We start from the raw sequence: 12,535 nt of genomic DNA, 5'->3' as shown, positions 1-12,535 counted from the left end.
TCAAAAATTACAATGGACACTTCAAATTGAGAAAAATTCAGAGTGGCAAGGAAAAAAAAAACAGAAGAAAAACTATTCAGGTATCTTTCAAATTACCTAACTCTCCTTCCCAGAATTTAGATATACCAAGAATTTTGTCAATTACCTGATAGTTACAAGAGAACAAAAATCCAAGTCCAAATTATCAACTTCTATGTGTCTTCCTCTGGTTTATAGGAACAGAAAGATTTTGAAAAAATGTGGAAAGCTTAGTTAGGCACAATAGTATACGCTGTTTCTTTCACTGTAATACATATCTTCCTAAAGATCAAATTCCAGCTTGCTACAGACATATTCTGCTGTGATACTCCATGCATGTATCTTTCAATGCAGAAACATTTGAAGAGGCTTCAAGATAAGGCAGTTCTAACTTGTTCAACTAGCAGTTATGAATGGGGTAAAGAAAGTGAATAAAGAAGTGTTATGTACTTTTTCCAAACAACACTAGAACCAGAGGTCATCTGGTGAAAAGCAATACATTGCATGTGTTAAAACAGAAGGAAACACTTCTTCACAAAGTGCACAGCCAGCCTGTGAAACACATTGTGGGGCATGTTGTAAAGGCCAAACGATGGTTTGGGATGCAACCCTGTGCTCCAGGTGTTCTGAAACCTCTGACTGACAGATGCTGGGACTGGATGATGGCATGGACCTTTATATAATTGTCTGTTTCTGTTCATTCCCTCTGAAGCATCTAGCATTGGCCACTGCCAGAAGACAGGATACTTAGTTAGAGGGTACTTGCTCTGAACAAATATGGCCATCGTTATGTTCTTACGTTTCCTTAGGGTTAATTCCTATAATTGGCTCTGAAAAGCCTAACACAGTAGTCCCTCGGGATATGATTTGCACTTCTTCAGGGGGCACGAAACTCACTTTAACTCACTTCACATCTCCTGAATTTTAGGTAAGTTGGGAGGGACTTGGGTGATGAGTTGGGGCTGAGGGGTTAAGCCTCGGGTGTGTAGGGGGAGGGTGGAGTTGAGCTGGGGCATGCAGGGTTGTAGGCAGGAGCATGAGCCTTGTGTGCCATGCCAGGGGCTGGAGTCCAAGCCCCATGCAGGGCTGTAGTGTGCCAGGGGCTGGAAGCCCCCACCGCGTGGGTTGGGGCTGAGCTGGGGGCGTGGGGGAAGCTGATCCTGTAAGGGGCAAGGGTGTTTTAGCCTCCCTAGCACTAGTGGGGCTAAAACTCTCCTCCCTACCTTCCCAGAGCAGTGCCTTTCGCAGCTCTGGGAAGGCAGGGAGAAGGGGCTCTTAGCCTGCCCAGCTGCTTGTAGCTGTGGGAAGCTAGGCAGGCTGACAGCCAAGCATCTTCAAGTTGCATGAAACTCGTGTTAAAGTGAGTTTTGTGCACCCTGAAGATGTGCAAAGCGAGGGTTTACTGTTCTCTCAAATTATATGTCTCAGATACATTTAAACATTTCTGACTTGTAGCATTGGCCATCGTTAAAACCGCACTTAAAGCCTTGGTAGTTTCAAGCTTACTTTCTATAAACAAAATTACCACTTGAAGTTTCAAACAGTTTCACATTTTTCTGCTTCAACATTCATTGTAGTCAGTCAAGCACAATGGCTATCAGCAAGAGACTACACATTACTAATAGCCTAAAGGACTGATCTTACACAAATCATCTTAAGCCCCAGGAATTCACATGCTGACATCAGGACTTTAAGGCTCTGTTTCATTGTTCTGTCAACAAACCCTGTGGAGCATTTAAATTCCCAAGGTGTTCAGTTGACAGTAAATCAACCGAATGAAGCACTTTCCTTGACAGTTTTATTCTGTTCCTCACAAGGCATAATGCCTCTGTCGACAGAGATCTGTCAACTGAAAGCCACTTTGGATCCATTCCAGGGATCCCTCTGTTGACACCGGACAGCCCCGTCTGCTGTGCTTCCAGTTGGCCGTTTTGTCAAGAGAGCAGTCCAGCCACACACTGTCGACAGAGCAGATCGAAAGAGCGATCCACTCTACAGTCTGGCCACAATCTATTTATTGACAGAAGATCTAAACTTCCATCGACAGAGTGCTCTAATCTAGATATAGCCTAAAAGAGAGAGAGTGATTACACAAGTCTTAATTTAACTGGCACAATGTTTCAGAAAAGTTTTTAAAAGGAAATAAAAACAGCCTTGAAGGAGCAACAGCAGAGTCTGCTAATAAGCCCAAGAAAGTTCAGGAATAGCCTCAAAACTCTAAAACAGCAAATATTTCAATATTAGCTGCAGCTGACTATAGCAGCAACAGCAGCTATAAATCCCCCCAGTCATGTCAAATTGTTAACTTGCTTATAGACTAGTCACTCAAAACTACTGCTGCCGAAACTTTTCTGGCACAGCAGCTGCTCTTATGTTTTTGTTCCAGGTCCATCTGAATGCTACTTGTTCTCAGATTTTAAGCCACCATTCCATAGCAGCTATGGAAGCTCACCACTTAGAACCAGAAGGAAATACTTGTTGATTTGTCTTGGCTTATCAAAACATGTGGTATCATCCCTGAGAATATTGTGATGTTAGGGAATGCAATTTAGCATTCAGTTCATTGGTTTACAGTGACAAAGTGTGCATAGTTTTAACCATTGCTATGACAACATAGGGCCCCACTGACAACAGCAGAACAGCAAGACACAATCTTCTTGAAAGACAGACGCCCAATGATGCAAAATTGAAATACGAAAACATACAAAAACTAATGCACTGTTTAGCACATTCTTACATTCTACTATAATGGAAGGTATTTACGCTTTTAAAACAGTTTCTACTGTGTTTGAATACGAGTGTGTTGCTTTGCAAATATTTGAGATGTTTCAAGTTGCACATTATGCCTTAATTCCTGAAGCAAACAAATTTTCTGTTAGTTACAGTCTAAAACAAGTTTATTACTTTTGCTAATTAGCAAACATAGGCTCTGAACATGTGATTGATTTTTCAGGCAGACTCATGTTTTCAAGACCAGCAGAAATGCAGAAATGGGGACATAGTAAGAAAGTGATGGAAAATATTTATAGTTTGAGCGTGTTGAGAGATTCTGACACATGCATTTACTAATCCCTCTTCCATCTCTAAAACTACCATTTTCAATCATGTGAAAGATTCCAAGTCATCTCTCTGTCTTTTCTGGAATCATAGGCTACATTTACACTAAACATCATCTGTCCACAGAAGTTATTGTTGGAAGAAATGTTCTGACAAAACTTCTGTCCAGAGATGGCATCTATGCATAAAAGCAGATTGATCTTTTGATCCTCTGATGACAAAAGCTTTTTTGTTGAAAGTTTCTGTCACCAAAATGCATTTTGTGTGTAGATGCTCTGAGTTTTGCTGACAAAACCCCATTTTTTTTAAAGAGATACTTGATTTAAAAAGGTTGAGAAACACTTTTCTAGATCATTCTGGACAGATGTTTATCTAACCTGCTCCTAAATACCTCCAAAGATGGAGATTCCACAACCTCCCTAGGGAATTTATTCCAGTTCTTAACCAACCTGACATTTAGGAAGTTTTTCCTAAAGTCCGACTTAAACCTCCCTTGCTGCAATTTAAGCCCATTGCTTCTTGTCCTACCTTCAGAGGTTAAGCAGAATAATTTTTCCACCCTTCTTGTCACAACCTTTTAGGTGCTTGAACGCTGTTATATCCCCTCTTAGTTTTTCTCTTTGGAAAACTAAACAGACCTAATTATTTCAATTGTTCCTCATAGGTCACATTTTCTAACCTTCTGTGATTTTTGTTGCTCTTCTCTGGACCTACTCCTATTTCTCCACATCAAGGGTTATGTTACCAATGAGCATATACAGTATTAAAAATAAACACTCAGTTAACTGACTGTGTTAATATTTCAGATGTGTTCTCATTTTCTGGTATAATTCAAAATTTATAAGGATGGGGGACTGAAGGCTAAACCACAGGTAAATTATCTGTATTTAAAAATCAAATTATGACAGTTAAGGTCATGATTAAATCTCACATAACGTCTAATCATGTTTTTTCCAGCATGACTGGCCTGCTTTGGAAACACACAGGCACACTTTAAACTCTCACTTTCATTTGAAGAGTATAATTTCCAAACCACTACATGGTCATCATATTCAATGTGTATAAATTCACTCCAGGATATGACCCCAAGAAGAGACCAGTGCTAGTAAGCATCTCGCACCCTCCCAAAAAGTAAATCCTTACAACTCTATCTCTAAAACTCAGCAGTCAACAGCTTTAAGGGAAAACTGCTCCCTTTCAAGCCAGGGAAAAAGAAATTGTTTATCTTCATAATTGGAAAAGGAGCGTAATAAACTGCTAGGTGATTGTCTTATGAAACAAATGTAATTTTCTTAGCTAAGATTTCTTAGCTCTCATTCAGAGCTAAATTTTTAATTATGTTCTGACTAGAGTAGAAATGGAGCATTTTTTAGATACTAATGGCTCATTGATATCTAATCTAAGATAAATATACGTTGGAAAATATATTGTCTCTTGAGTGAGCAAAATCTTATGATACAATAGTAGGTTAAATTAAATAATGTAAAAAGTATGTATGAAGCCTGTCTTGGCTTTTCGACCATCCTCCCTCTACACATGAAAAACATAAATAAGCAAAGGTTTGATTATGCCTCACAACAGAAAGAAACCTCTTGACAGGAAATGTATTTTGAATGCCCCTTGATGTTTTATGTAAATTATTGCCACCACAGTGCCGATTCTGAGAATGATGTGGCAATAAAACAATCTTCCCCTGGTGCAGAGGGTGCACCTCTCAGTTTGTGCTCAGTAGCATAGATCAGAGAGAACTCATACAAACACATGGTGCCATTTTATGGTTTGTACAAGCTGATCGAGCCAAGACACTGCATGCTTGTTGCCAATTACTCATGAACCGGATGCACCTGACTCACACTTTGTTAGCTAGTAGTATCTCTTTACATTTTTTGTGAGGCCTGTTGCTTGTTTAGCTCAAATAACTATCTCCCTAATTCAAAAACAGCTGTTAGTGGCTCCTCAGGGGTAGCTAATACCACATCACAATCAGCTCCAGGAGTGAGCAGAAGAGGCTTTTGCATCTTGATCTGCTGAATGATTATTTACATGGATGGAAACTCGTGTTGAATGTGACCAGTTCCTGCCCCCATTAATGACTTCTGTCAAAATGAGATTTAAACAGAAACAAAACAACTTCCATCACAAACTCCAGAAACCAAAACTTGCTTTTGATCTTATTGTCACAAAAGTAGAGTGATTAAACAAGATGTCCACGTTCCAATGAGACAAATTTTTAAACACGGTATGACAGTTTCCCCACAGGCGAATTACTGCCACTACTACATTGGGGTTTAGAGGAAGATCGTTCAGAAACTAGTCAAAACAACTGACAGGATCAGGTACAGACACAGGGCTGAACTACCCTAAAGTGCGGGAATTGGTATTTCTAGATATGCATCTTTTACAGATTAGTCTTCAGGGGATAGTTCTAGAAGAGACTAACACATGATTGCCATTCTGAACTTCTGACACACTGAAAAGTTCAGCTACTTCTAGAAACAGTTTTGTGCCCTTCTGTGCCAGTTTTGAAACTATGAATAATTTTAAATAATCCACTTCGAACACATGACAAGTTGAGACACTGCACATAGCTCTAATCATAAGGTATGTGAAAAGTGTCCAGGCAATTTCCAAATAATTGAAAAATTCTGTATAGATAATCTATTATTGGACAACCTGAAAAATCTGCTGCTCAGTGTCCAGGCTAACGGGCACCATGCTACCATTGACAAAATTCTTGTCAAGAACATTCAGGAAACCTAGCACAACATTAAACTAAGAGCATGATTGCTGACTCAAAAATATTCAGTTACTTCATGATGACTCTTAGGGGAGCTGCAACTGCTTTACATTATCTGAGATCAGTTCCATGCATTCCCTCTGCATATACATAGCTTAAGTGCTGGGGCTCAGCAAGGTTAAAGCTCGTTCAAAACCACTACAGACAGACATTCTCCTCATTCATCTGAGCCCAAGTATCTCTAGCTTCTACTGCAGTGGACAACAAAGAGTCCAGTGGCACCTTAACGTTTAACAATTTTATTATAGCATAAACTTTCATGAGTTTAAACTCGCTTCAGATTCATGAAATGAGCTGCAACCGAAAAAAGATTAGACCACAATACAATTGTTAGTCTCTAGACGTGCCACCGGACTCTTTCTTGTTTTTGCTGAAACAGACGCACATCACTACCTGTGAACACTAAAATGGATGTGCACGCTGTCATGGACTATATTGCCATTTGAGCTGGGAGATGTGATTCTCACCTTGGGCAGATGTACCCACTATAGTTCTGCTCAAGTTAGCATTTAAGACCAGTTCTGTTGCTGGGGCTGCGTGAGGAGCAGCTCAGGCTAGCTGTCCAAGTAGGTCACTAGAGGCAAACAAAACTAAAGGGTCTCATTCATTGTCCTTTGAGTAGGGAGGAAGGAGAAAGGGCAAGATGCATGGTTTCAAAGCAAATTGACTGTATGTTGAAGAACACTTTGTAAACCTTCATCTGTGGTTCCCTGCTGCAAGGAGAAGCCTACTTTAGAACTTGAACACAAGGGAGCAATTCACTAGGTATTTGCCACTGGAGGTTATCTCCATGTTGCTACCCAAGGGAGGATTCATGGAAATCATCCAAAACATATGCATGTAAACACCCTTGGGCTACAGGCATATCCTTAAGATCACACCATATTAAACACTTGAGGGAGATGATAAACTGAGTGCCCTTGAACTGTTGCATTTAATCTATCATACAGCAAATTAAGAAGTCAAACTGTTGGCTGCAGAAGCAAGTGAAAACCTGCTCAATACTATTAATGCTTAGGCAACATTTGTGTTCCCTTCCATTATCTCTTGTTGCCTGTTCTGTTTTCAGTTATCAATTTTGGGAAAGGAAGGATTCTCAGCAATTTCTGATCAGGTATCTCATATTGTTCCTAAAATTACTGGCCATACTTTGGAAAATCCTGGACTTGCACTACAGTGAGATCAGAACTGCGCCTAGTGAGGAGAAGGGGCGTGAAGATTTCCGTTTCTTTCGTAACTTCATTTTTCATTACATGTTTTTTATTTTAATAAAGCACTAGTGTTTTGCACATTTTACAGTTGGAATGTAAACTGAAAAATAATCTTCAATTTATTTAAGTCATGATTAGTTACCTAGTCCTGAAAGATGTAAAGAATCTATACCTTTTTTCCCCCCAAAAGATGCTTTGAAGTTTCCTTTCGAGTTCAGTGGCATGCAGCTACGCAGCTAGAACTCTAACTTACCGATACATTGAACAGACATAGTATGTCATATTTTGCTTCAGAATTTTAATAAAAATTTATCAAATGATATGTAAAAACTGCCCAAATGCCATACAGGATTCTACCAAGCACTATAATATGTACAGTTCATCTTAAATACAATGGATCCGTTCATTAGCCTCATACTTTGTCAACAGCTTAGAAATGTGCACTGCACAAGACAAAGAAAATTCATATTCAGAAGCAGATGGAGAGAAAAGCTGAGCTAAGCGGAGAGAGACTTCATTGTAAATTCTATGCTTGTAGGGAGATGAGCATATGTAAGCGAGTGTGTGTGCGTCTCTCTCACCCCGCTTCCCCCGGCCCCAAAAGGTACCCAAAAATTGGAGGCCAAGGTTAGAGCAGGGAAGAAAACTTTTTTCATCATTCATCCAGCCAGCATGAATGCTTGGGAAACACACACACACACACACACCAGCATTCATGCACAGCTTGCCAATAATTCCACACTGCTGCCGTATGTGATGTACAATTTTATGGCTAACTTCCATGCCAAAAGCAGCATGCCTTTTTTTTGGTGCAATTAAAAGAATACCAACAGAAGATTTAAAGACACAAACAAGTAATTCAGCTGACTGAAGCACACTTCTAATTCAGACTCATTAACCAAACTCAAGGGCTGCATCCACACTACACTCCCTTTTCAAAAGGGGAATGCAAATGAGTGAGACCGGAAAGGCAAATGAGGCTCAGATTTACATATCTCATGCCTCATTTGCATATTCTTGCAACATCTTCCTTCCTGAAGAGCATTTTCCTGAAGCAAAAACAGCCATGTAGATGGGGTTCCTTCAGGAAAAAAAAAAATGTTTTCAAAAGAACGCGTCTTCCTATTTTGTTTCAAGAAGAGCTTATTTTCCAAGGAACCCCATCTGCATGGCTGTTTTTGCTTCCAGAAAAGGTTCTTCCCGAAGCAAGATTATGTGAGAATATGCAAATGAGGTATGAACTATGCAAATCACACCTTTTGCATTTCTGATCTTGCTCATTTGCATTCCCTTTTTGAAAGGAAGGTAGTGTAGACACAACCATGGTGTATATGTAAAGGATGAGTGAAGTAAAATTGTATTTCTATGAAGCTCTGAATCAAAACTGTATTTTTCTTCAAATGATGGCAAGGTAAATATCTTCTGGCTAAAAGCAGCATTCTAATCAAAGAGAGGCACAGGCAGGCACTGCACCCCTCCCACGGAAAGAATGATAGTCATCTTTTCATTATGCTCCTTTTCCAAGCATGTACCCATTTACTTCATGTTACAGCAAGATTTTATAATTTTAACTAATGATTTGTCTGATATGATTCAACAGTTAATGTGAATGACTTAAATATTTACCAAAAACAGGAAAGAAGCTGTGACATAGTGCAATATATATCTCACATCCAAGACTCCTCTGTTTTAAAAAACCGCAGAATAATTAAAGATCTCTTACCTTAATAGTTAGAACTCAAAAGAAACCACAACAGAAATAAGTATGTTTTTCAGGCAAGGGTTCCCAATTTGCAAAACTAATACTAAAATATAATAAAGCTGTCTCCTGCAGAAGAGAAGTCATGACCAATATTGAAAATAGTTCAGTCATGCTGTACACTTCAGTTTACTTCCTATCCTTTCAAACTTTATAAAGACAATTTCCCATTAAGTTATGTACAAGATCACATTTCATCTTTCAGTACGGAGGTAATAGCTCTGTTTTTTTTAATTGCTTTAAAGGCTACAATCCTGTTATCACCAAATATGAGACACAATATCCACTTCCTAAGGGTCTTTACAGCACTTGTTAAAGTTAAACAACACGCACTAGCAAAGAAAAGACAGTTGGAAATGTCACATTAAGGACTGTTGCTCATTACCTTCTAGGTGATCCATCCTCATGTGGCTGAATAATCACCACCTTTACTGTCACTGATGTGCGTAAAAGGTCAATCATTTGTTCATGAGTCAAGGTTGCCACTGCCACTTTACAGATCTCAACTAGACGGCTTCCTTGCCTCAGGCCTGCTTTCCATGCAAAACCAAATGGCTCCACATCCGCTACTATCCCTTCGAAGTTAACATGGAATCCAAGTTGGCCCAACCCATTCCTCCGCAGGGTCATTTCCATTGTTTCACATCCTCTGGTGACTATCTAAAGGAGTATCAGATTGTTATGCAATTGTCTTTGAGGACTTATTTCTCTGGAAATACAAAAGGATCCATTTTCTGACAGGCTAATATGTTTGGCTTCCATGAGCAACACCCTTAACATAATAATAGGTGACAGTCATTTTGTCGGTTGTAGTTGACTACAGGCTTCTGCACAGAACAAAATACACAAACATCTTCCGAGTTCTAAAATTTGACTTCCCTAGAGCAACCAGCTGGCCTGTGTCAATTTTTTTTATTTTTTCCCCAATGTAAAGACATTTACATCTTGCTGAATACTTAGCAGATGTTTTATTTTCAAACTAAAAGGCAAGCAAAATGCAAACCTGTCAATTACTCCATTCTTTGTTTTGCTGACTGATAGCATGTGTGTAGTAGGTATTTTCTTCAGGGTAATAATAACCTTGAGATTTAAGATAAGCCAAATCTAGTGAAATATTTCAGTTCCAACAGACTCATTCCCCAACACTATATAATAAAGTAAAATAATGTATTACTTTTGTTCCAGTGATCACATTATGATTTATGACACATTCATGTCATCTCCAGATGTAGGCTTTACTACAAATGTGAGAAGACCAGTTATTTGGCTGGGGATTTTGAGACAGAGAAAGAAGATCTTTCATATTTAAATAGGAAACTATTCTGACAATATATGGAATAACCAAATAAATCAAATGTTAGCTTTTACTAAAGGGATTTCTTTTTTTTCATAATACATAAAATGGGGCAGTTTTACAATTGACAAAGCAAACTATGCAAAATTCAGAAGTTTGTGCACTACTCTTTCACTTCTGGAGACCAAAATTCAAATGATGGCTTAGGTCATAAGAGAGGATATAGAACTATGGGGTCATCGAGTCCTGTGCCATGCTATTGTAACCACCAACAGGCAAATTTGAAGCTTTGCGCATGCATCTCTGTAGCTTGAGCTAAGTCCCAGCTGGATCTCAGCTAAGATTGTCTAGGTGCCACTACATGGGACAGTGAACCATGCCTGGTAAGTGTGTAAATTACACTATCCCAGGCAACCCAGTCTTAGTCCCATTAATAAATTTATTAAGCTTCATGTTAAAACTGGAGCTGTTTGTCACAACTACTCCTACTGAAATGCTTACTCCTCTGATGGTTAGAAGTCTTCTAATCTCCAATTTTTCTTCTAGTTTCTAGTCATACATTGAAATTAGTTTGCTCTCCTTTGTTCATGTCACAATACTAACATGTATTTTGCCACAGTTGTTACTCTGCTCAAGGGCAGACCAAGACCGGCTCACTATGAAATATGACAATCCATGATATTACATTAAAACCCTTTTATTAAGTGTTTTTATGCAAGGATCCCAATTGCTTTACAGACAATGAATTAAGTCTCACAACATTCCCATACAGAAAATAACTGTATTTGAAAGAGGGGAAAGCTGGGACACAAGATAATGTGATTTGCCCAGGGTTACACAGTAAGAGTGAGGCATAGCTAGAGAAGGAAGCCAGTAATTCCAGCTCCTACTCCTGTCACACTAATCACCAAACGACAGATTTAAACAGCTCTGAGGAGCTTTGTATAACTAGTGTCTGCACTGTAATTAGCTCAAAGTGGCTGCTGTTAGCATCTTACAAAGTTTAAAAGGCGCTGCCCATATTGTTTTTACAAAATGTTCTTCGTATAATACTAAGTACTGCTACCCAGCACAAAGGCTAAAAGTGGCAATCTATACTTTAGCATAAGAATTTTTTAATCATTCTTATGACATCCATTCTCCCTTAGAGGGCTAACTACCAACTACAGTGGGACAACTCTGCATACTCTACTGACAAACTGATGGAACAAGCATGAAGACCCACTTGAGGACTGAGAAGGTAGGCAGAATAGTAAAACGTGCCTCTTTTCCTTCGGGTTCCATAATATCAACTGCCACCCAAATTTCCTGTCCCACTATGACATTTACTATATGATTTATATTGCATCAAATGGGGAAGTGTGGATTCAGATGTCTACTTCATATTGTTCAGTTCTGTGGTTGTAAAAGATTTGATCATATTTGAAATACTGAATGCTAGAAAACCACAAAACAGAATTACACTATAAATGGCACTTTTCCCAACTGTCCATAAACCAGGAGTACAAGCTGCTATCCTCTATTTGATACACTTTCTAACAGCCAGCTTTGGTCTTTCTTCTATGCTGCACCCTCAAACAGGGAAGAAGCTCTCTGTAAATTCTATTATCTTCCTCCAAATCCCCTTTTAAGACCCTCCTTAGCTCTAATACCTGCAAGAAAAACTTGCCTGAGATCACTGCCCAATACTGTCATTATTTCCTAGTACTTCTCCATCTATCTAACCATCTGGTATCTTACATTATATTTTGATTTTAAGCTCCTTTTTGTTGTGTCTCTCTACAGTGCCTAGCATATTAGGGTTCCTCTCTGTCGCCAGGGTTGATAGGCACCATGGTACTACAAATAATAATGACCATACTAGCCTGCTGGAGTCACTGCAAAGCTTATGATTTCCCAAGGCTTTTAGAAAGGAAAGATGATAGGTGGCTGGAAGGTGTTCACTTGAGTGTACTAGTGGATATTTCTCTGTTCTTTCAAGTTTGATAAATTAGTTATAAAATTTGACCTGGTTATAAATGGACATTTTATGCCTGCCATGCAGTGTACTCCACACAGAGGGACTCCTGACTTTAGTGGTGTTATAACTTGTTATGGGTGTTTGATGTGCTATTAAAATTTCATGTTATGCAGATGTTAATGTGTGTAATAGTCACCTCTGTGAGCCCTTATTGAGATTCTAATAAATCAGCTCACTAAAGGTGGTGTTGGGGTGCTTAGAACATTCTCCATTAAAAGACAGTATTTATCAGCTGCATGAATGTTTCAGGGGGCAAGGAGTCCAGTATTCCAAAATTCAGCTTTCAAATGAGTTTTGTTAAAAATATATTCATACAGCTAAATAAAAAGGATGCGGAAGAGGTGACAAGGAGAAGAAAAGGAGCTTTTCAAAACAAAAA

The 12,535-nt window shown here is 39.0% G+C and overlaps 1 protein-coding gene across 12 annotated transcripts in view; it reads right to left on the bottom strand.

Moving 5' to 3' along the window:
* The window catches only part of SIPA1L2 (signal induced proliferation associated 1 like 2), a 245,594-nt gene that overhangs the window by 67,207 nt on the left and 165,852 nt on the right, over positions 1–12,535 (bottom strand). For all 12 annotated transcript variants that reach the window (XM_074990163.1, XM_074990169.1, XM_074990167.1 and 9 more), the window contains one exon: positions 9,228–9,502. In XM_074990163.1, the coding sequence (XP_074846264.1) occupies positions 9,228–9,502 (275 nt within the window). The remainder of the gene's footprint in view (positions 1–9,227; positions 9,503–12,535) is intronic.

This window comes from Carettochelys insculpta, chromosome 3 (assembly GCF_033958435.1).
Source record: "Carettochelys insculpta isolate YL-2023 chromosome 3, ASM3395843v1, whole genome shotgun sequence".
Classification (NCBI taxonomy): Eukaryota; Metazoa; Chordata; order Testudines; family Carettochelyidae; genus Carettochelys; species Carettochelys insculpta.
This window is presented reverse-complemented; position numbering and strand designations above follow the sequence as displayed.